The sequence below is a fragment of the Rhinopithecus bieti genome, unplaced genomic scaffold, assembly GCF_001698545.2.
Source record: "Rhinopithecus bieti isolate Rb0 unplaced genomic scaffold, ASM169854v2 scaffold_33940, whole genome shotgun sequence".
NCBI lineage: Eukaryota > Metazoa > Chordata > Mammalia > Primates > Cercopithecidae > Rhinopithecus > Rhinopithecus bieti.
The window spans coordinates 75849-97017 of record NW_016814565.1 but is presented as its reverse complement, the minus strand read 5'-3'; the positions used below and the strand labels follow the sequence as shown (position 1 = coordinate 97017).

At 43.9% G+C, this 21169-nt stretch overlaps 1 protein-coding gene across 1 annotated transcript in view; it reads left to right on the top strand.

The window, feature by feature from the left end:
- Positions 1 to 21169, top strand: part of STOX1 (storkhead box 1) — a 71856-nt gene that overhangs the window by 45369 nt on the left and 5318 nt on the right. Inside the window, 2 exon segments of the mRNA XM_017851455.1 lie at positions 15908 to 16060; positions 18437 to 18636. Of these exon segments, the coding sequence (XP_017706944.1) occupies positions 15908 to 16060; positions 18437 to 18636 (353 nt within the window).

Sequence of the window (21169 nt, the reverse complement as noted above, 5' to 3'; positions counted from 1 at the left end):
GACCGGACAGTTATAGGAATATCCTCAGCACTATCCTTATATGCCTTTTTGAGTGCGCCGCCTACCTTCCCCCAGATCTCTACATCCATGGTTCCTCAGTTAGGAAACCGGGGCAGTATTTCTCTACCGCACTAAAAAACTGCATAAAGTGGCTAGTGCTAACCTTCACTCCTTTTCTGAGGAGCTGCTGAAGCAGACTCAAAGAAGCCTCATGCCTGCTCGACCCTTGTCTAATTGTTACCCTGATGCTACCAAGCTCCCCTTTTTATTCACCACGGGGATTGCTTAAGAGTACTCGGGTGTCCTCCAGTGTAGTTCCATGTTCTCCAACCATCCCTTCCGTGACCCTTCAACTGGGGTTCGAGTCCCGCATTTGGGTGCTGCTTGCCCAGACCAGCTCGGTGGCGGAGACCCCAACCCAGCGGTGCTAGAGGAATAAAGACACAGACACAGAAATGGAGTGCAAAGTGGGATGGGGGGCGGGGCTAACAGCCTTCAGAGCCAAGAGCCTCGAACAGAGTTTGACCCACCTAGTTATTGACAGTAAGCCCGAGATAAACATCATTTCTGCAGTTTATAGATTAACTAAAAGTATTCTTCAGGAGAACAAAGGGACAGGCTCTGGCTAGTTATCTGCAGCAGGAACATGTCCTTAATTGCTCATGCCATTGTTTGTGGTTTAGGAATGCCTTGAGCGGTTTTCTGCCCTGGGTGGGCCAGGTGTTCCTTGCCCTCATTCTGGTAAACCAGCAACCTCCAATGTGAGCATTATAGCTATCATGAGCATGTCACAGTGCTGCAGAGATCTTGTTTATGGCCAGTCTTGGAGCCTGTTCTAGCATAATCCCAGCTACTCAGGAGGCTGAGGCAGGAGAATCCCCTGAACCCAGGAGGCAGTTTGCACTCCAGCCTGGGCAACAAGAGCGAAACTCCATCTCAAAAAAAGAAAAGTCAGAATTGGCTAAGAAATCCATCCATGTGCCTAACTGGTGCCCTACAGGAGAAACTTGAAGTACTGGTAATGACATGGAACAGGGTCTGATCAAGTTAATATCATTAATTTGGGAAGAAAAAAGTGCTGATATCAGTAGAAGAACTGACACGTGTCAAATCTATTCCAGGTATTTTCAGGTTGCTTTCCCACAGTAACCTTGTAGCCAGATACTGTTATTCATCTTGAAGAGTTGAGGTCACTAATTAATACTCAAAGAGGGTACACTGACAGTAAGTGAAGGTAGAGAATGTGAGCCCAGGTCTACCTGACCAATTCCACTGTTCTTTATTTATCCCGTGCTGCCTTAGTGGCTCAAGGCCCCACAAGGAACAGTCTGGCTCTTCTTCCTCATGATGGTCCTGGCCCAGGCAGCCACAGACTTCTGGGAATAGCATTCAGGCTTGGGACCCAGGAATACTGAGTCCTCGTCCTACCAATTACAGTCTCATGTTAGGTTAAGATTGCCTTAACCAACAGCTGCTCTTCCTTGACAGTCAAAGCCCATTGAGTGCAAGGACTGTATCCTGTTTGCTCTTGTAACTTTTGTAACTGGTATATAGTAGATAATAAATATATGCTGGATAAGGAATGATTGAGGGACTGTGCTGTTATAATATCAATGTACTCTCAGTGCCTGATGCTAAACAATGGTAGCCACTCATTAAATGTTTATTAAACAGTACATATGAAGAATAATATATTTCCAGCTGATGGGATCGGAAAACTATTCGTGATAGAGTCACTCACCATTTGAGTTAGTCTTAAATGACAGGGAGGATTTCGAAACACCGAGGTATGGGGAAGAGTGCTGTAGGTGGAGGAGACAGGGACAAAGGGATGGGATGTGGGGAGGTACCAACTATTCAGGGAGAGGCCAATCTGAATGGAGGGAAGTAACAACTGAAGGTACGGTACTTAGCTGAAGAGTAGTACACAGTACTTAGGAAAAAGGAGTTTGTTATCAAATATGATCAGGGAACACTGGGTTAAATAAACTAGGTAGTTGTTTGTTATAGAAGTTTTCAGAGCCTTTCACAGTACCACTGTGGCTCCAAGCAACATTTCTCAAACATTTGGCATGGGGACCCTTTTTCTTGTAGAGAGCATTTCATGGAATGCATGTTCCATAGAACCCTTTTTGCGAACGGCTGATCTAGTTCAGTCCCCTGTGTATGGGCAAGGGAACTGAGACCCAGAGAAGAGAGGCGACTTACTCAGGGCCACATAGCAGAATCCAGATTAGAACCCCAATACCCTGATCAGATTGCCTGGCCCTCAGTATAGGACTTGTTTGTAATGTGAGGACCATGAAAATAGAAAGGACAGCTTTAAAAAAAAATCTAGGGAAACTTTAATTTTTTATTCAAACAATCACCTTTGTACTGGACTTTTAAATTTTCCTTTATTTTTTTCTTTCTCTCCTAACTTCCTAAACTTGTTAAATGCTGGACTTTTTACCCCTGTTTTGTACAGTGGTATTTTCTGTTAATCCCCATGACTAGACCTGTTAATCACTGTCACTGCCTTTGTGGCCTCCAGAATCTTGGGAAGAGGCACCATAATCTATTCCAGGTTTCGTGGAGGTCAAAAAAACGGTGTTCTCCTGCATGACCGTTTTTAGGGACATATAGGTACTACAGCAGTTTACAACCTGTGCCTGTCTTGCTATTTGTATAGCTATACCTTGCCCCCAACCCTTGTAACTGGTGTGGTAGGTAGAATGGTTCACCAAAGATGCCCACATCCTAATACCTGGAAACTGTGAATATGTTACCTTACGTGGTGAAAGAGACTTTTCAGGTGTAATTAGGTTATGGACATTAAATTAGGGAGATTATTCTAGATTATCTGGGTGGACCCTGTCTAATCACAGGTACTCTTTTTTTTTTTTTTTTTTTGAGACAGAGTTTCGCTCTGTCGCCCAGGCTAGAGTGCAGCAGTCCGATCTCGGATCACTGCAAGCTCCGCCTCCCGGGTTTACCCCGTTCTCCTGCCTTAGCCTCCCAAGTAGCTGGGACTACAGGCGCCTGCCACCACGCCTGGCTAGTTTTTTTGTATTTTTTTAGTAGAGACAGCGGTTTCACTGTGTTAGCCAGGATGGTCTTGATCTCCCGACCTCATGATCCGCCCGTTCTCGGCCTCCCAAAGTGCTGGGATTACAGCTTTGAGCCACCTCTGCCCGGCACCACACGGGTACCTTTAAAAGCCACTTTTTTTTTTTTTTTTTTTTTTTTTTTTTGAGACGGGGTCTCGCTCTGTCACCCAGGCTGGAGGTGCAGTGGGCCAGGACTCAGCTCACTGCAAGCTCCGCTCCCGTGTTAATTCCGCCATTTCTCCTGCCTAGCCCCCTAGATAGCTGGGACTCAGGCGCGCCACCTCGCCCAGCTTAGTTTTTTTTGTATTTTTAGTAGAGACGGGGTTTCACCGTGTTAGCCAGGGATGGTCTCGATCTCATGACCTTGTGATCCGCCCGTCTCGGCCTCCCAAAGTGCTGGGATTACAGGCTTGAGCCACCGCGCCCGGCCAAAAGCACTTTTAAGATAAATTTTCTCTGGCAAGAAACAGAAGCAGCGCAATGGAAGTGCACATCAGAGAAAGTGTGGGCAGGTTTAATTCTGTGTTTGAAGATGAAGGGGGCAACATGATAGGAAATAGAGATGACTGAGAGGCTCCCATCTGACAGTCATGGAGGAAATAGTGACTGCCGTCCTCAGTCCTATAACCATAAGGAACTGAATTCTGCCAAAAACCTAAATGAGAGTGAAAACATTCTATCCCCAGTCCCCTGATAAAGCCTAGGCTGGCCAGCGCTTTGGTTTTGGCTCTGACACCCAGAACTGCTGACCTTAGACTGTGACATAATAAATTTGTGTTGTTTTAAGCCACTAAGTTTGCTATAATTGATTTTGACAGCCATTGAAAACTAACACGACTGAATAAAGTCATGAACATATCCAGGGTGGAAGCCTTGAAGGGAAAGAGGGTAGGAAAGGGTACCTCAGAGCCTAAGGGTTTTGGGCCAAATGTGGTTTTGTTTTAGTATTGTTCAAAAGCCAGCTGGTTTGAGTCATTCAGCTGATTTGAGTCGGTCATTCCTGACTGAGGCTCCTTGTATCTCTATCCGCAGTGAGGGTGGTGGCCATGGGGGAAGGGAGCTAGAAGCTCAAAGGGCACCCCTGGGTGGGGCCACCTGTCTTCTTGGTGTATCAGTGTGCTATCTGACAATCTGACAACCAAATTATGGGGTCTGTTCCAGGTTTTCTGAGACTCAACTGATAGTCAATATTAGTGAATATATCACTTGAAAAGGAGGCCACTAACTAAATTCTGACAGGTTGAAGTGTGATAAGTAAAGACGACATAGTTACTAAGGACTCCTGCTGTTGAACAGCTCATCCTCCCAAGGGAAGCCTTTAGCTTTCCAGCAGAGGTTATTTCCCAGAAGGGAGCCATTTGTCTAGGAGTCAAAAATAAACATCACCATGCTTGAGAAAGAATTCCAGCTTCCATGGCAGATAACCCGATTATCTGCAGCCAGCTTCTGTCTTGGTACTCTTTTGTTTCTAAATGTGGAGGAAAGTGTTTGCATTCTTTTACTTTACTAAAATAAAAGGGAGACATGGAGAGGGGCTTGGTTTACTGGCCTGGAACCTTTCTTCTTTTTGTTTGCATTTCATTTGATTTTCTGAACCTATTTGAAGTTGTAACACAATAGATCTAATTGTTTAAAGTCATCAGAGATTTGCACAGCATCTTATCTTTAATGAGGGGCATGTTGTTACAAAATGCTTCAATTTTTCAAAGTTCAGGATTAATTTTAATGTTAAAAAACATTTGGTGGAAATTCCATACTGGATAAAAGAGCAGTTTAAAATCACGGAAGCTTCTTGGATTACTTTGAACAAAACATCCTTTTTTTAAATTAAACTTGAGTGTACCTGCAGGCTGTTTTATTTGTGCTCTGTTGTCATCCCTAATGTGCATAGAAGATACCTTTCCCACAGTGTGATTCAATACAGGCACCCAAAAAGATGGTCTCAGATTTCTTGTGGCTGGGTAATTAGTTGAGTTACAGCGGCTCCGTTAAACCACTTGAAGGTCAATAATGCATGAATTTCTGGCAGACTGCCTAGCTCTGAGTCCATAAACACACTTGTATAGGGACTAAATGTTCTTATAGTAGAGAAAAACTCGTCTTCTAAATATAAAATAAATAATACTAGGATTAGTTTTTTTTTTTTTTGAGATGGAGTTTCGCTTTTGTCACCCAGGCTGGAGTGCAATGGCACAGTCTCGGCTCACTGCAACCTCCACCTCCCAGGTTCAAGTGATTCTCCTGCCTCAGCCTCCAGTGTAGCTGGGATCACAGGCACCCACCACCATGCCTAGCTAATTTTTGTAATTTTTAGTGGAGACGAGGTTTCACCATGTTGGCCAGGCTGGTTTCAAACTCCTGACCTCCCAAAGTGTTGGGATTACAGCCGTGAGCCACCGCGCCCAGTCTTGAATTCATTTTTTTCTAGAATGTAATTCTATGACAAATTCATGTCTTATTATGACACAAAAATGTTAGGATGTGACTGCTTTTTGAATTTTGAAAGAAAATCTTTCCTCTGTCTTGCAGATTAGTAGCACAGTCTCTCATGGGCCTTAAAATCAGATTCAAGCATCCCGATTTAAAATGTCAGAATTTAAATTCCAAGAGCAGACCCTCTTGGAATTGGTTTTGATCTTTTAAAAGCATAAGATTAATGTAAAATAAGAGTAATTGTTAATTTTTTCCCCTTAACAGTACAGTTTTATTAAAACTTTAATTTTGTCCCTGCGGTTTTACTGGAGTGCTGATACCAAAATAAACACTTTTTTTTTTCTTTTTTAGAGACAGGGTCTTGCTGTGTCACCCAGGCTTCAGTGCAGTGCTGTCATCATAGATCACTGCGGCCTTGAACTCCTAGGCTCAAGCAATCCTCCAGCCTCGCCTGCCAAAATGTTGGGGTTGCAGGCGTAAGCCACTGTGCCCCGCCCCATTCAGATTTGATAAGGATGCTTTTACTTCTGAGAAGGAGCAAGGACCCTCTTTTTAGGGGCCTGTGCCCAAACAAGAGCATTTTTTGTTTGTTTTGAGGCGGAGTCTCGCTCTGTCGTCCAGGCTGGAGTGCAGTGGCACGATCTCGGCTCACTGCAAGCTCCGCCTCCCGGATTCACGCCATTCTCCTGCCTCAGCCTCCCGAGTGGGTGGGACTACAGGCGCCCGCCACCATGTCCGGCTAATTTTTTTGTATTTTTAGTAGAGACGGGGTTTCACCTTTTTTTTTTTTTTGAGAGGGAGTCCTGCTCTGCCTCCCAGGCTGGAGTGCAATGGCTGGATCTCAGCTCACTGCAAGCCCCGCCTCCTGGGGTTTACACATTCTCTCCTCCAGCCTCCAGTAGCTGGACTACAGGCGCCCGCCACAGCCCGGCTTAGTTTTTTTGTATTTTAGTAGAGACGGGGTTCAGTGTTGCCAGGATGGTCTCGATCTCCCTGACCTCGTGACCGCCCATCTCGGCCTCAAAAGTGCTGGGATTACAGGGATTGAGCACGCGCCCCGGGTTTCACCTTTTAGCTAGGATGTCTCGATCTCTACTGATCTGCGCCTCGGCTCAAAGTGCTGAGATAGCCACGCACCCGCTTTTTTTTTTTTTTTTTTTAATCCTGAGTTTTAAAAAAATCCGATAGTAGTGACCCCCTTGTTTTTCTTAAATCCCCCATGAAAAGGTACATTTTCTTTTCTTTTGCTACCTATACTAAAAAGTAAGTAACTTATAAAAGGCAATAGCCTAAAACAATAGCCAAAAAAGTTAGAATCCAGAGGTGTTTGGTTTCACTTAAAACTAAAGATACAGGGGGCGCGTGGCTCAAGCCTGTAATCCCAGCACTTTGGGAGCGAGACGCGGATCAGGCAGGAAGATCGAGGCCATCCTGGTAACACGGTGAAACCCGTCTTACTAAAAAATACAAAAAAAGAAGCCGGCGAGTGGCAGGCGCCTGTAGCCCAGACTCCGGAGGCTGAGCAGGAGAATAGCGTGAACCCGGGAGGCGGAGCTGCAGTGAGCTGAGATCGGCCATGCATCCAGCTTGGGGACAGAGCAAGACTCCGTCTAAAAAAAAAAAAAAAAAAAAAAAAAAAAACTAAAGATAACATCCTTAACATTGTGTCTGAGTTGTCTTTCAGTAAACTTGACCCCCTCCCTGAAGACCTCACCTATAGACACTGGACATAACCTAGATAAGAAAAAAAAATTAAGTACTAAATTGACTGCGTTCTTTGTTCTAACTTTCCTAATGGACTTGAGGGATCATACCCCTGAGCAGTTACATTTTTCTTATGACCAAATTTTTAAACAAAAGCTTTCTTCCTTAACCAATTAAACTAGAAAATCTTTAAATGTACCTATGATCGTAGCCCCTCAAGATACTCCTTTAAGAAAACCAATATATATACCTCATAATTAATATGTATAATATAAATTATAATTTAATTTTGTTGTAATTCTATAAAATTATTATAAATTTATAATTTTGTTGCCTGTAACTTCTACTCTCCTAAAATTTACCCCTGCCTTTAAAAACCCTTGCTTAGGCCGGGTGCGGTGGCTCACGTCTGTAATCCCAGCACTTTGGGAGGCTGAGGCCGGCGGATCATGAGGTCAGCAGATCGAGACCACCCTGGCTAACAGAGTGAAACCCCGTCTCTACTAAAAATACAAAAAAATTAGCCAAGCGTGGTGGTGGGTGCCTGTAGTCCCAGCTACTCGGGAGGCTGAGGCAGGAGAATGGTGTGAACCCGGGAGGTGGAGGGTGCAGTGAGCTGAGATAGTGCCACTGCACTCCAGCCTGGGTGACAGAGCGAGACTCTGTCTCAAAAAATTAATTAATTAACAAAAAATAAAAATAAAAACCTTTGCTTGCAAGACATTGGGAGGTCAAGATTTAAACAATGGCTGCCTGGTCCTCCTTCCTTGGCACCCTACAAATAAATGCCTTCTCTTCTATAACTATAAAAAGCCTTGATGTAGATATCTGGATTTACTGTGCCAGGCGAGTGGACCCCAGTCCAGTTTACACTTCAAGGGTGTTCTCAGTGGACAAGGCAAACACAGAATTGGGCCAGGCAGATTGTAATGATTTTGTAATGATTCTCATTGTGGTGTGAGTATTCACACCTCCTGAATTGGCCAGGAAATGGATTTTTAGTCACTTGGTGACCCAGGGTCACAGGCTTTCTTTGTGTCTGGCTGGGTTTCCACTAAAATGCTTATGATACCAAACCTCACCTTCAACTAATTTTTAATTACCTTCAAGATGTGGAGTGAATGTGATGTTTGAAGCCTGGCATTGTTGCCCTGCATCAGACCTTCTCTCAGGGCGCAGGTCTTGTCAAGGTCCACATTCCTCGGCTTGTGATCCTCACACCCCACAACCTGGGGGAAAATCACTTCACTGAGTAGGCCCATGTGCTGACGCCAACTCTCCCTCTCAAAGAGTGCAACGTTTAGGCTTATTTTCATTTTGTTAATACTTCCCAGTGATCATCTGTAACTGGAAGATTTTAGCAGTCCACAGGGCCCCTGGTTGAAGATTTTTCCAGCACCATAGTTCTTGGGAGGGTTCACTGGCTCCACTACAGCTACGCTGCTGGGTCTGGCTGGAAGGCAATCTTGACATGTTTCTATTTGTCATGGGTGCACCTCTTGATATTCTACATTGGGGTATGAGTATTCCCACTTCCTGAATTGGCCAGGAAGTGGCTCTTTGAGCCCCTTGTTTTTCTGATAGAAAACAACCAGGATAGGGTATTCTAGAGGCCTTCTCCTTGAGGCTTATGGAAGGGGCCTTTGTGTCCTTACATAAAGAAACCACCTGTTTTTCCTCAGAACTTTGATGAGGACTTGGGTTGCATTGGAACAATATTGTTGAGCTATTGTCACCAACTCCAGGAGCAAGTCACACTTTCCCAGGGGCCTGCTCCTATTGGCCAGGGGCTTTCTAGGCCACTGTCATTAGGCACCAGGGAGCAGAGACTGATTGCCTGGGGTTATATATGAATCCACATCCATCCCACAGGAGGCTGATTCTAACATTTTCTGCTACAAGGGCCTGCTCTGGACTTCACTGGATGAAAAGCTTTTGATAGTGAAGAGCTCAGTATTTTCATTTGTGAATTGGGCATCCACATACTACATTTAATTTGCTTTGCACTTTTTTCCCCAAACAAGTGGACTTGTAAAAGAATAACTTTTAAACTCCTCATACTTTGGCTTTCATCATTACTTTGACTTTATTTTTAACCTTTTTTTTTTTTTTTTTTTTTTTTTTTTTTTGTGGGAGTTGGGGAGTGGGGGTTGCTTTCTGGTCCTTTACCAGAATAAAAAAAAAAAAAAAATTCTTTTTTTTTTTGAAATGGAATTTTACTCTTGTTGCCCAGGCTGGAGTGCAGTGGCGCGATCTCGGCTCACCGCAACCTCCGCCTTCCGGGTTCAAGTGATTCTCCTGCCTAAGCCTCCTGAGTAGCTGGGATTACAGGCGTGTGCCACCACGCCCAGCTAATTTTGTATTTTTAGTAGAGATGAGGTTTCTCCATGTTGGTCAGGCTAGTCTCAAACTCCCGACCTCAAGTGATCCACCCGCCTCGGCCTTCCAAAGTGCTGGGATTACAGGCATGAGCCACCATGCCTGGCCAACAAAAAAATTTTATAAAGCAACTAAATCCTTTTGTAGTACAGCAAGGAATCAGTAAATTAACAACAAAACCCCTTTTCAGAAAGTATAGCAGGCACAGATAACCTCACCTTTATGGTTCTACTTTGTTATTTTTTGTGAAACCAGTCTTTCAGCCTAAACACTTTTTTCATTTCTGAGGCACCAAAGAGTACAAGAATGTGTAAACGGAGAATGCTGTTGTCAACTGTTTATGCTCTGGCTCAAAGTCTCTCTTTAGCCTTCTGAGCCCTGCTCAGCTCAAGGGTCAAAGGTCCACAGCTGGCCTAGACTGAAGAGTGTTCTTCAGTTTACTCCCTCATAGTTTGGGACAGACCCAGAGGGCTGGCTTTCTCTTATTGTGGAATCTGGTTACATCTATAAGTGGGATCTTCTGCATAGAAAGTTAATTTTGGTGAAAACTAAGAGTTATGCATTCCAAAAGCAAAGGAGTGCAAAAGTCACTGAAACAGACCATGGCTGAAGCTTGAAAATGATCCCCATGTCTGTCATAAATGTTCCCGTGTCAGGGTGCACTCTGCTTTCCTGCACAAAGTGGACTCGATGATTTGTGCACCTGAAGGACGTATCTTAGCAACGGCTGTGAAGGAAATGTACTCAGAAACTTTCTCTAGGCTTTGTCTAGAGGAGCTCCACAGCAGAGGCGAATAGCAATTAACAGTGTCCTCTAAAGTGAAGTTTACATTTAGTTGTATTAATTTTAAGGGGGAAAAAAAGGCAATTCGTCTTCCTAGTTGTTCGTCTTTTAAAATACCCATCCCCACATCATAGTAGGAATTATGAATAAATTTTTTAAGAGTATCTTTGGATTTGGCAAACAGTGTTAGGGTTCTTTTAAAAGGGTGGGGTTTGAAAATGTAAGAAAAAAGTTGTTTCATACATTTCTCCTTGGTAATTAAAAGTAGTGCTTTCTGAAAATCAAGTTTTGCTCTTATTTTGAAGTAATTATAGATTCACAGGAGGTTGTAAACAAATATACAGGAATCCCTATGCATCTCTGTCCCAGCCCCATGAAAATCTATTTTGACTATTAGTTTTCCTGTGAAAAGAGGAAACAAACCTAAGGATTGAATTAGAAAATGGGCTGCTTCAGTTCTAGCCCAAAGGCATAGTGGAGACGGCACTACTGTTTTTTCCAGTGCACAGAAATGGGCAGCCACATGCAGGCAGGCACAGCAGGGGCACCAGACGACATGCTGATTTTCTCTCTTTCAGTGTTCTCCCCCACCCCATCTCTAAGATCACAGTGACTGGTTTTAAGGAAAGGTGAGGTGAGGTTCAAACAGGTATTATGTGGCTGAGGAAAGCCTTCAGGCTTTGCCCTCTATGTCTAGCCCTTGTCTTTCAAGGAAGGGAAACTTTTCCCCCTTCTTTTAAAATTAAGGGCCTCTAATCCTCTAGGTTTTATGACTGGCTTTGGAGAAAGGGGATTCTGGTTTCTCTGACCTGCCTTGGGGAAGAAGGATTCTTATTTCTATGGCTGGCCTTAGAAACAAGATAGGAGGATAAGAAAAGGCCAGAAAAAACCTCTTGCTTCTGAGTTTTCATTATGGAGTATTACTTTCTGAGTTCCAACGTGCAGTGGGGATGGGTAATCAATTCAAGATCACAGGAAAAGATGTTTTTAGGGAGGTAAGGAAGAGAGATGTAAAAGCTTAAAGCCACTTATTTTAACTAAGCGCATACAGTTATATCAAAGAAGCATAAAAATATTTAAAATTGTACTTTAATTTCACATTTTGTCTAGTTAAGTGGGGAGATGAAAGCGAAGGAAGTAAAACTCAGATGAGGAAGGAAAAAAGAAAGAAAAAGAGGGAGTGAGGATAGATGCTTGTTACCCTCAGTTCAGAAGTTGAGTTTCAAGGAGGATTTTGAGTTTTAGGTAAATTAATGCCCTGCTTGGACAGATTTTCAGGGCATCATCTATCGCCACTCTTTGAAATGCTAGTTAATTGATTAGCCATTCATCCTCGTTTTTCAGAGTGGTATAGGCCTCTGAGAATCACCCAATGAGATAGCCACAGCCACACCTAGAGGAGATCCTTCCCAGGCTGCAGAAGCAGACAGCAATTCTACCTTGTGATATGACCTTCCAAGGCCAGATAGAGAAGCTTAAGTAAACAAGGGAACAATGGAAAATATAACAGCAAATTGCTTATGATTTCCTTGTTGAAGTCCTTTATCTTCATGCAGATACAATAAGAATACAATATCGGCCACTTACCAGCTCTGGGCTTCAACCCTTCACACCTGGCCAGTCCATTACCTTCCTTCCCCACTCAACAACCAGTACAATGTATTGCTTTCTCTACTGTCACTGGGAGAGTTTAACCACAGAGCATAATCAAGTTTTCTTAATTCTTTAGCTTCCTTCTGGCTATACTTGACTCCCCATTCAGCCCCAGGATCATGTTTGTTAAATGGTTAGCTACTTTAACATTGCTGTCATTAACACCCTAACCCTCTACCAATCCAAAGAGTAGTAGTGAGACCTGCAGTGTGAATATCACTGGGAGGTTGTTAGACGTGCAGGATCGGGGCTCTGAATCAGAATCTGCACATTAGCAAGATCTCCTGGTGATCCTCATATGCACATTAAAGTTTTAGAGGCATGGGCTGGCCTCCCCCAGCTGTCACCCTTTTCCATTACAAAATGACACCCCGCTGCCAAAAACTATGCATAAATCACCTGGAGACTCAGGGCTCCTTCACAATCTTCTTACTCATTTGTTATTTCCTAGTACTTTGAGAATAGCTCCTCCTCAAACCCCCTTTCCACCCACCATCCTCTCATTCCCATTTTTCCCTCCTCTCATTTCTGTTTTCTTTCTTTCTTTTTTTTTTTGAGACCGAGTCTGGCTCTGTCACCCAGGCTGGAGTGCTGTGGCCGGATCTCAGCTCACTGCAAGCTCCGCCTCCCGGGTTCACGCCATTCTCCTGTCTCAGCCTCCCGGGTAGCTGGGACTACAGGCGCCACCACGTCGCCCGGCTAGTTTTTTGTAGTTTTAGTAGAGACGGGGTTTCACCGTGTTGGCCAGGATGGTCTCGATCTCCTGACCTCGTGATCTGCCCGTCTCGGCCTCCCAAAGTGCTGGGATTACAGGCTTGAGCCACCGCGCCTGGCTGTTTTCTTTCTAACTTGACAGAAGTCCGATGACTTTGCTGTGCTAATATTTTTTTTCCTTTTCTGCCTCAATATATTTCTGGTCTTCTGCCACCCTCTATTATTTTCTCAAGTCTCAGATAGAGTAGCACCTTCCTCATTTGTAAGCTAGCCTCTCTACCTATGCCCTTGATACACTTTCCTTTTCCCCTTCTTTGGGTTCTTGCTATCTTACTGATCTCCCTTCTCCCAGAATAATGTCCACTATCTCCACTAACCCCTTCCTTTTTGCATCCAAAGGGACACAGATCTTATTTTAAGAAAACCACAGCATACACACATCCAGTCATATTCACTGGATCCTACTCCTTTCTGGTTTATGATCTATTTCTCCTTATTAGCCATCAGATTTCGCATACAAATGGTCTAGAGCAGCGGTTCCAACTGGGATGACTTAGCCATCGAGAGGACATTTGGAAGTGTCTGGAGACATTTTTGGTTGCTGCAACTGTGGGAAATGCTACTGGCATCTAGTGGGTAGAGGCCATAATGCTATTAAATATCCTACAATGCACAGGGCAGCCTCCCACCGCAAAATTATCTGGCTAGGGTGGCAACCTATCCCAGTTTGCCGGTAACTTTCCAGGCTATAGGCTTATAGCACTGAATGTCCTGTGTTCCAGGAAACACCTCAGTCCTGGGCCTACTGGGACCATTGGTCATCCTATATATATCTCACCCCAAATGTCAAAAGTGTCAAAGTTGAGAAATGCTGCTCTACAAGGAACACCCATTAACTTTACATTTTTCTCACCAACTTCCTTTCCTTCAATTGGAACTTTAATTTCTGTCTTCTTTTCTACTGAACTAGTTTTTTTTTCTTTTTCTGTTTCTTTTGTTTGTTTGTTTGTTTTTTTACTGTTTGTTTGTTTTGTTTTCCTAGAGACAGGGTCTCACTCTCACCTAGGCAGGAGTGCAATGGTGTAGTCATAGCTCATTTCAGTCTCTTAACTCCTGGGCTCAAGTAATCCCCTCACCTTAATGCCCTAGCAGCTAGGACAGGTACACCACCATCCTGGCTAATTTAAAAAATTTTTATCTTTGTAGAGATTGGATCTTGCTATGTTGCTCAGACTGATCTCAAATTCCTGGCCTCAAGTGATCTCTCTAAAGTGTTGGGATTACAAGTGTAAGCCACTGTGGCCAGGCTGAAATTGTTTTCTTAAAAGTCACCAGTGGCACCTTCCAATCAAGAAATCCAATGGCTTTTCTCCTTCCTCAACCCTTTGGATTTCCTTCTAAGCATTTGATACTGTTGACCACTATTTATTTTGAAGCCCTTTTTTCTTATACTCTTGGTATATGCCAAGAGGTATGTGCTCTTTTGTGGGTTCCTAATTCCTACTGTGTTTTTGTTTGTTTGTTTGTTTTTTTGAGATGGAGTCTCACTCTGTCACCTAGGCTGGAGTGCAGTGGTGCCATCTCGGCTCACTGCAACCCCTGCCTCCTGGGTTTAAGTGATTCTCCTGCCTCAGCCTCCTGAGTAGCTGGGATTACAGGCGCCCACCATCACGCCCGGCTAATTTTTATATTTTTAGTAGAGACGGGGTTTCACCATGTTGGCCAGACTGGTCTTGAACTCCTGACCTTGGGTGATCCACCCACCTCAGCCTCCCAAAGTGCTGGGGTTATAGGCCTGGTCCCTACTGTGTCTTAAATGTAGATTGTTTCTTAGGTGTTTCTTGGTGCTTTTCTTTATTCTCCTGTTAAATAATGTATTCCACTGTAGCTTCAGATCTCATCTCTGTTAGTTGATTCCTAAATCTCTTTCCTGAGTCTTAGTCTTTCATTTCCAATTGATTGAGGGGTTTCCATGAATGTCCAGCAGAATCCAGTACTCGACCTGAGTAATGGCAGGATCATCCCAATCAGGAAAATGTGGAATGGTGAAAATACTGGATCATGAGTCAGAAGGCCTATTTCTGTCACTTTACTTGCTTTTAGACTTGGGACCATTACTTGAGTTTTCTATAACTTTATATATTTTATTTATTTATTTTTTTGAGACGGAGTCTCACTCTGTCGCCCAGGCTAGAGTGCAATGGCACGATCTCTGCTCACTGCAAGCTCCGCCTCCTGGGTTCATGCCATTCTTCTGCCTCAGCCTCCCGAGTGGCTGAGACTACAGGTGCCTGCCACCACGCCCGGCTAATTTTTTGTATTTTTAGGAGAGACGGGGGTCTCACCGTGTTAGCCAGGATGGTCTCGATCCCCTGACCTCGTGATCCACCCGCCTCGGCCTCCCAAAGTGCTGGAATTACAGGCTTGAGCCACTGCGCCCGGCCGAACTTTATATATTTTAAGCGAAGAAATAATCCTGTGTCTGCCTAAAGATAGCTAATATGAAAAAATATTTTGAAAGATGGTAAACTACTGGTATATAAGTATTACGTGACCTCCTGAATTCTGATAATACTTTGAGTCTTTCTGATGGAATCTTGCCATCTCTTACTTGTAGAGACAGTTAATATACATTTCTTCTTTTTTTTTTTTTTTTTTTGAGACGGAGTCTGGCTCTGTCGCCCAGGCTGGAGTGCAGTGGCCGGATCTCAGCTCACTGCACTCTCTGCCTCCCGGGTTTACGCCATTCTCCTGCCTCAGCCTCCCGAGTAGCTGGGACTACAGGCGCCCGCCACCTCGCCCGGCTAGTTTTGTATTTTTTAGTAGAGACGGGGTTTCACCGTGTTAGCCAGGATGGTCTCGATCTCCTGACCTCGTGATCCGCCCGTCTCGACCTCCCAAAGTGCTGGGATTACAGGCTTGAGCCACCGCGCCCGGCCAATATACATTTCTTAAAAGTAGAGACCATGAAGTAAATCTTTTTTTTGCATAGTTTCTATCATTGTACATGTCACGTTAACAGATTCTGAGTGAAGACTGATGAAAGAATTGCAATTCCATCTATTAGTCTTTATTTTTATTTCACTAATTCCAAATATTTTATACTGTATCAAATTTATCACCCCGCCCTTTTTTTAAATCTCCAATTTAGGTGATGTCTTTCCAGTGCAAATGAATCCAATAACTCAATCTCAGTTTGTACCTTTGGGTGAAGTTCTTTGCTGTGCTATATCTGATATGAATACAGCTCAGATTGGTGTAACACAGGAATCACTTTTGGAGCATTTGATGAAACATTACCCAGGTAGAGTAATAGGTTTTTCTATATTTGTACTTCACTTTATGTATTTGGTTTCTATTTATAATTATTATTTATTATTTTTTTTTTTTTTTTTTTTTGAGGACGGAGTACTTGCTCTGCGCCCAGGGCTGGAGTGCAGTGGACGCCGGCTTCTCAGCTCACTGCAAGCTCCGCCTTCCGTGTGGGTTGGACGCCATTCTCCTGTCTTAGGCCTCCGATGTAGCTGGGACTACAGGCGCTCGCCTTCGCGCCCGGCTGGTTTTTTGTATTTTTTAGTAGAGATCGGGTTCACCGTATTAGGCCAGGAGGGTCTCGATCTCCTGACTCCGTTAGATCCCGCCCGTCTCGCCTCCAAAGTGCTGGATTACAGGCTTGAGCCCACGTGCCATGGCCTATATTAGTCTTAAACAACCATCTAAGTAAACTGGGTGATATCCTTTTTCTTCTCTCTTCTGTAGAAACTTTATCTCAAAACCCTTGCCCATAAGAAGTTCTGCATCACATAAGGGATTTCTTTTCTTATTCAGATAACTTTTCCAAAAATAAATGCTTATGAGCAATAACTAAATAAATCACGCTCTGTGGAAAAGAGTGAAAATGAGAAAGAAAAGTTTATTCCATCTCCCCCAATTTTTCTTCTACTTCCAGAAATAAACTGCTTTATCATTTTCTTATATGATAATATATGTATTGATAATTAGCAAATTTTTCATAGCATAATTGTATCTTTTTTAGACAGAGTCTTGCTCTGTCACCCAGGCTGGCAGTGCAGTGGCAACGATCTCGGCTCATCTGCAACTCCGCCTCCTGGGTTCAAGTGATTTCTCCTGCTCAGCCTCACTCAGTAGCTGCAACTACAGGCGACCGCCACCATGACGGCTAATTTTTGTATTTTTTAATAGGACGGGTTCACCCATGCTTGGTTAGGCAGTCTCGACCCATGACCTCATTGATCACCTGCCTCAGCCTCCCAAAGTGTTGGGTTTCACAGGCCATGCAGCCACTGTGGCTGGCAATAAAATTGGATCTTTCTATACATTCCTCACAACCGTTTCCTTATTAACTTAAAAGTATCTGGAAGATCTTTCCTATAACATATATTGACATGTTCATTCTTCTATTTCATTTATTTTGAGATAAGGCCTCACTCTGTGCCCAGGTTGGAGTGCAGAGGCCTTCTTAGGGATCACTGCAGGCCTCAAATGTGGTGAAGCAATCACCTGCCTCAGCCTGCCAAGTAGCTGGGCCAAGGTGTGCGGCACATTCTTTTATTTATTTTCTTCCTTTCAAGAATAGCATCCGGGTCCCAGGGTGGTGCTCAACCTGTAATCCCAGCACTTTGGGAGCCGAGGTGGGAGGATCACACAAGGTCAGAGATTGAGACATCCTGGCCATATGGTGAAACCTATCTTACTAAAAACTAAAAAAAAAAAAAAAAAAAAAAAAAAAAGAATTAGGCACAGTGGCAGGTGGCCTGTAATCCTAGCTACTAAATAAAAGAATGCTTTCATCAGTCACAGTTTAAATTTATAATGGGTTTTTATTTGAGTTAATTCAGATTTTTTTTTTTTGTCTATTTACTCATTAACCTACCCATATGACTTTGTGTGGGCTAAATTATTTTCCTGTTATTTTAATTTTTATTTTTGAGACAGGGTCTCATTCTGTTGCCCAGGTTGGAGTGCAATGGTGCGATTACGGCTCATTGCAACCTCTGCCTCCAAGAGCTCAAGCAATCTTCCCACCTCAGCCTCCAAGGCATCTGGTACTACAGACACCCACCACCATGCCCTGCTAATTTTTGTATTTCTAGTAGAGACATGATTTCACCATGTTGTCCAGCCTGGTCTTGAACTCCTGAGTTCAAGCGATCTGCCTGCCTCAGCCTCCCAAAGTGCTAGGATTATAGGCGTGAGCCACCATGCCCGGCCTATTCCTATTATTTAAGTTATAAATATTATACTTCTTTGGCTTTTTTTTTTTTTTTTTTTTGAGACAGGGTCTTGGTTTGTTGCCCATGCTGGAGTACAGTGGCACAATCATAGCTCATTGCAGCCTTGAACTCCTGGGCTCAAATGATCCTTCCATATCTGGCTAATGTTTAACAATTTTTTTGTAGAGATGAAGTCTTCCTATGTTGCCCAGCCTGGTCTTGAACTCCTGGGCTCAAGAGATCCTCCTGCCTCGGCCTCCCAAAGCTCTGGGATTATAGGCATGAGCCATCACACCCATCCCTGGCATTTTAATCACATGTATTAATCGTGTTACAATCACCTCTGGGTTTATCAAGCCAATGTTTAGTCATTTCAGAGTTACTGATTTCACTCATTAAAATTTTTCTTATTCAAAATCTGTCTGTAAAATGTTTGTCTGTTTTAGGCATTGCAATTCCATCTGAAGATATTCTCTATACCACTCTGGGAACGCTGATTAAAGAAAGGAAGGTTTATCACACTGGAGAAGGATACTTCATAGTTACTCCTCAGACTTACTTCATTACAAATACAACCACCCAGGAAAATAAGAGAGTGCTGCCATCAGAAGAAAGTCGCCTGATGACAGCTTCCATGACATATCTGGTGAGCATGGAGAGCTGTGCAGAGTCAGCCCAAGAGACTGCCCCCATATCCCACTGTCAGTCTTGCCAGTGTTTCCGGGACATGCACACTCAGAATGTTCAGGAACCACCAGTTGTTACACAAGTGACTAGCAAGAGTCACAGAGGTCTTGGGGAATCTGTACCTTGGGTACAGAATGGGGCAGTTTCAGTGTCTGCGGAGCACCACATTTGTGAGAGCACCAAACCTTTACCATACACAAGAGATAAAGAAAAAGGCAAGAAGTTTGGTTTTAGTGTCTTATGGCGCAGCATATCTAGAAAGGAGAAGCCCAAAACAGAACACAGCAGTTTCTCTGCTCAATTCCCACCTGAAGAATGGCCTGTCCGAGATGAAGATGACTTGGACAATATCCCTCGAGATGTTGAACATGAGATAATCAAACGAATTAACCCCATTTTGACTGTTGACAATTTAATCAAACACACTGTCCTAATGCAAAAATACGAAGAACAAAAAAAATATAATAGCCAGGGCACTTCCACTGACGTGCTGACAATCGGGCATAAATATCCTTCAAAAGAAGGGGTTAAGAAGAGGCAGGGTCTGTCTGCAAAACCTCGAGGGCAGGGCCATTCTCGCAGGGATAGACACAAAGCCAGGCATCTGGGAAGTGAGCTTCAGCCAGGAAGCATTAGACTGGAGAAACACCCCAAGCTTCCTGCTACACAGCCTATCCCCAGAATTAAAAGCCCAAATGAAATGGTAGGTCAGAAACCACTTGGTGAGATTACAACAGTGCTAGGTTCTCATTTGATTTACAAAAAGCGAATCAGTAATCCTTTCCAGGGTTTGTCTCACCGAGGAAGCACAATATCCAAAGGGCGCAAAATTCAGAAGACTAGTGATCTGAAACCCAGCCAGACTGGACCAAAGGAAAAGCCTTTCCAAAGGCCTAGGTCCTTGGATTCCTCAAGAATCTTTGATGGTGAAGCCAAAGAGCCATACGCTGAACAACCTAATGATAAAATGGAAGCAGAATCCATTTACATAAATGACCCTACTGTCAAATCCATCAATGATGACTTCAGAGGTCACCTTTTCAATCACCCTCAACATAGCATGTTACAAAATGACAGTAAATGCTGTCCCTTTTTGGATACCATGTTGAGATATGATATGTATGGTGGAGAAAATGAGGTAGTTCCTGAAGTCTTGAGGAAAAGTCATTCCCACTTTGACAAATTAGGGGAGACCAAAGAGACTCTGCATAGCCTGCCATCACGAGGTGCCTCCTTTTCAGACCGAACACCCCCTGCTTGTAGATTAGTGGATAACACAATACACCAGTTTCAAAATCTTGGCCTTTTGGATTACCCAGTTGGCGTGAACACTTTAAGACAACCTGAAAGACAAGACAGAGACTCAGAAGAAGTATTGAGAAAAGGATTTGTCCAGGATGCAGAGACTATGAGCCTAGAAAATGAACGGCTTTCTAATAATGACCAGGCCTTGTATCAGAATGAAGTGGAAGATGATGATGGTGCCTGTAGTTCATTATATCTAGAGGAGGATGACATTTCTGAGAATGATGACTTATGTCAAATGCTGCCTGGCCACATTCAGTATTCCTTCACAGGTGGAAGCCAGGGAAATCATTTAGGAAAACAAAAAATAATTGAGAGATCTCTGACCAAGTACCACAGCACAATGGAGAGGGTTGAGCCTCAGGTGCTTAAAAGAAACGAATGCTGCAAACCCACTGGGCTGCATGCTACCCCAGGTGAAAGCCAAAAACCTAACCTTTCTGCTGAAAGTTGTGGCCTAAATTCAGGGGCCCGGTTTGGTTTTAACTACGAAGAAGAACCCAGTGTTGCTAAATGTGTACAGGCCTCAGCACCTGCTGATGAAAGAATCTTTGATTACTGTAGTGCAAGAAAAGCCAGTTTCGAAGCTGAAGTCATACAAGACTCTATTGGTGACACAGGAAAGAAGCCAGCTAGCTGGAGTCAGAGTCCTCAGAATCAGGAAATGAGAAAACATTTCCCACAAAAGTTCCAACTTTTCAACACTTCACATATGCCAGTGTTGACTCAGGATATCCAATATGAACACAGTCACTTGGAAGGGACAGAAAATCACAGCATGGCAGGAGATAGTGGAATAGATTCTCCACTGTAAGTCCACACGAAAGTGTCTGGTTTAGGCCGGGTGCGGTGGCTCATGCCTGTAATCCTAACACTTTGGGAGGCCAAGGTGGGCAGATCACGAGGTCAAGAGATCGAGACCAGCCGGGCGCGGTGGCTCAAGCCTGTAATCCCAGCACTTTGGGAGGCCGAGACGGGCGGATCACAAGGTCAGGAGATCGAGACCATCCTGGCTAATATGGTGAAACCCCGTCTCTACTAAAGAATACAAAAAACTAGCCGGGCGACGAGGCGGGCGCCTGTAGTCCCAGCTACTTGGGAGGCGGAGGCAGGAGAATGGCGTGAACCTGGGAGGCGGAGCTTGCAGTGAGCTGAGATCCGGCCACCGCACTCCAGCCTGGGCGACA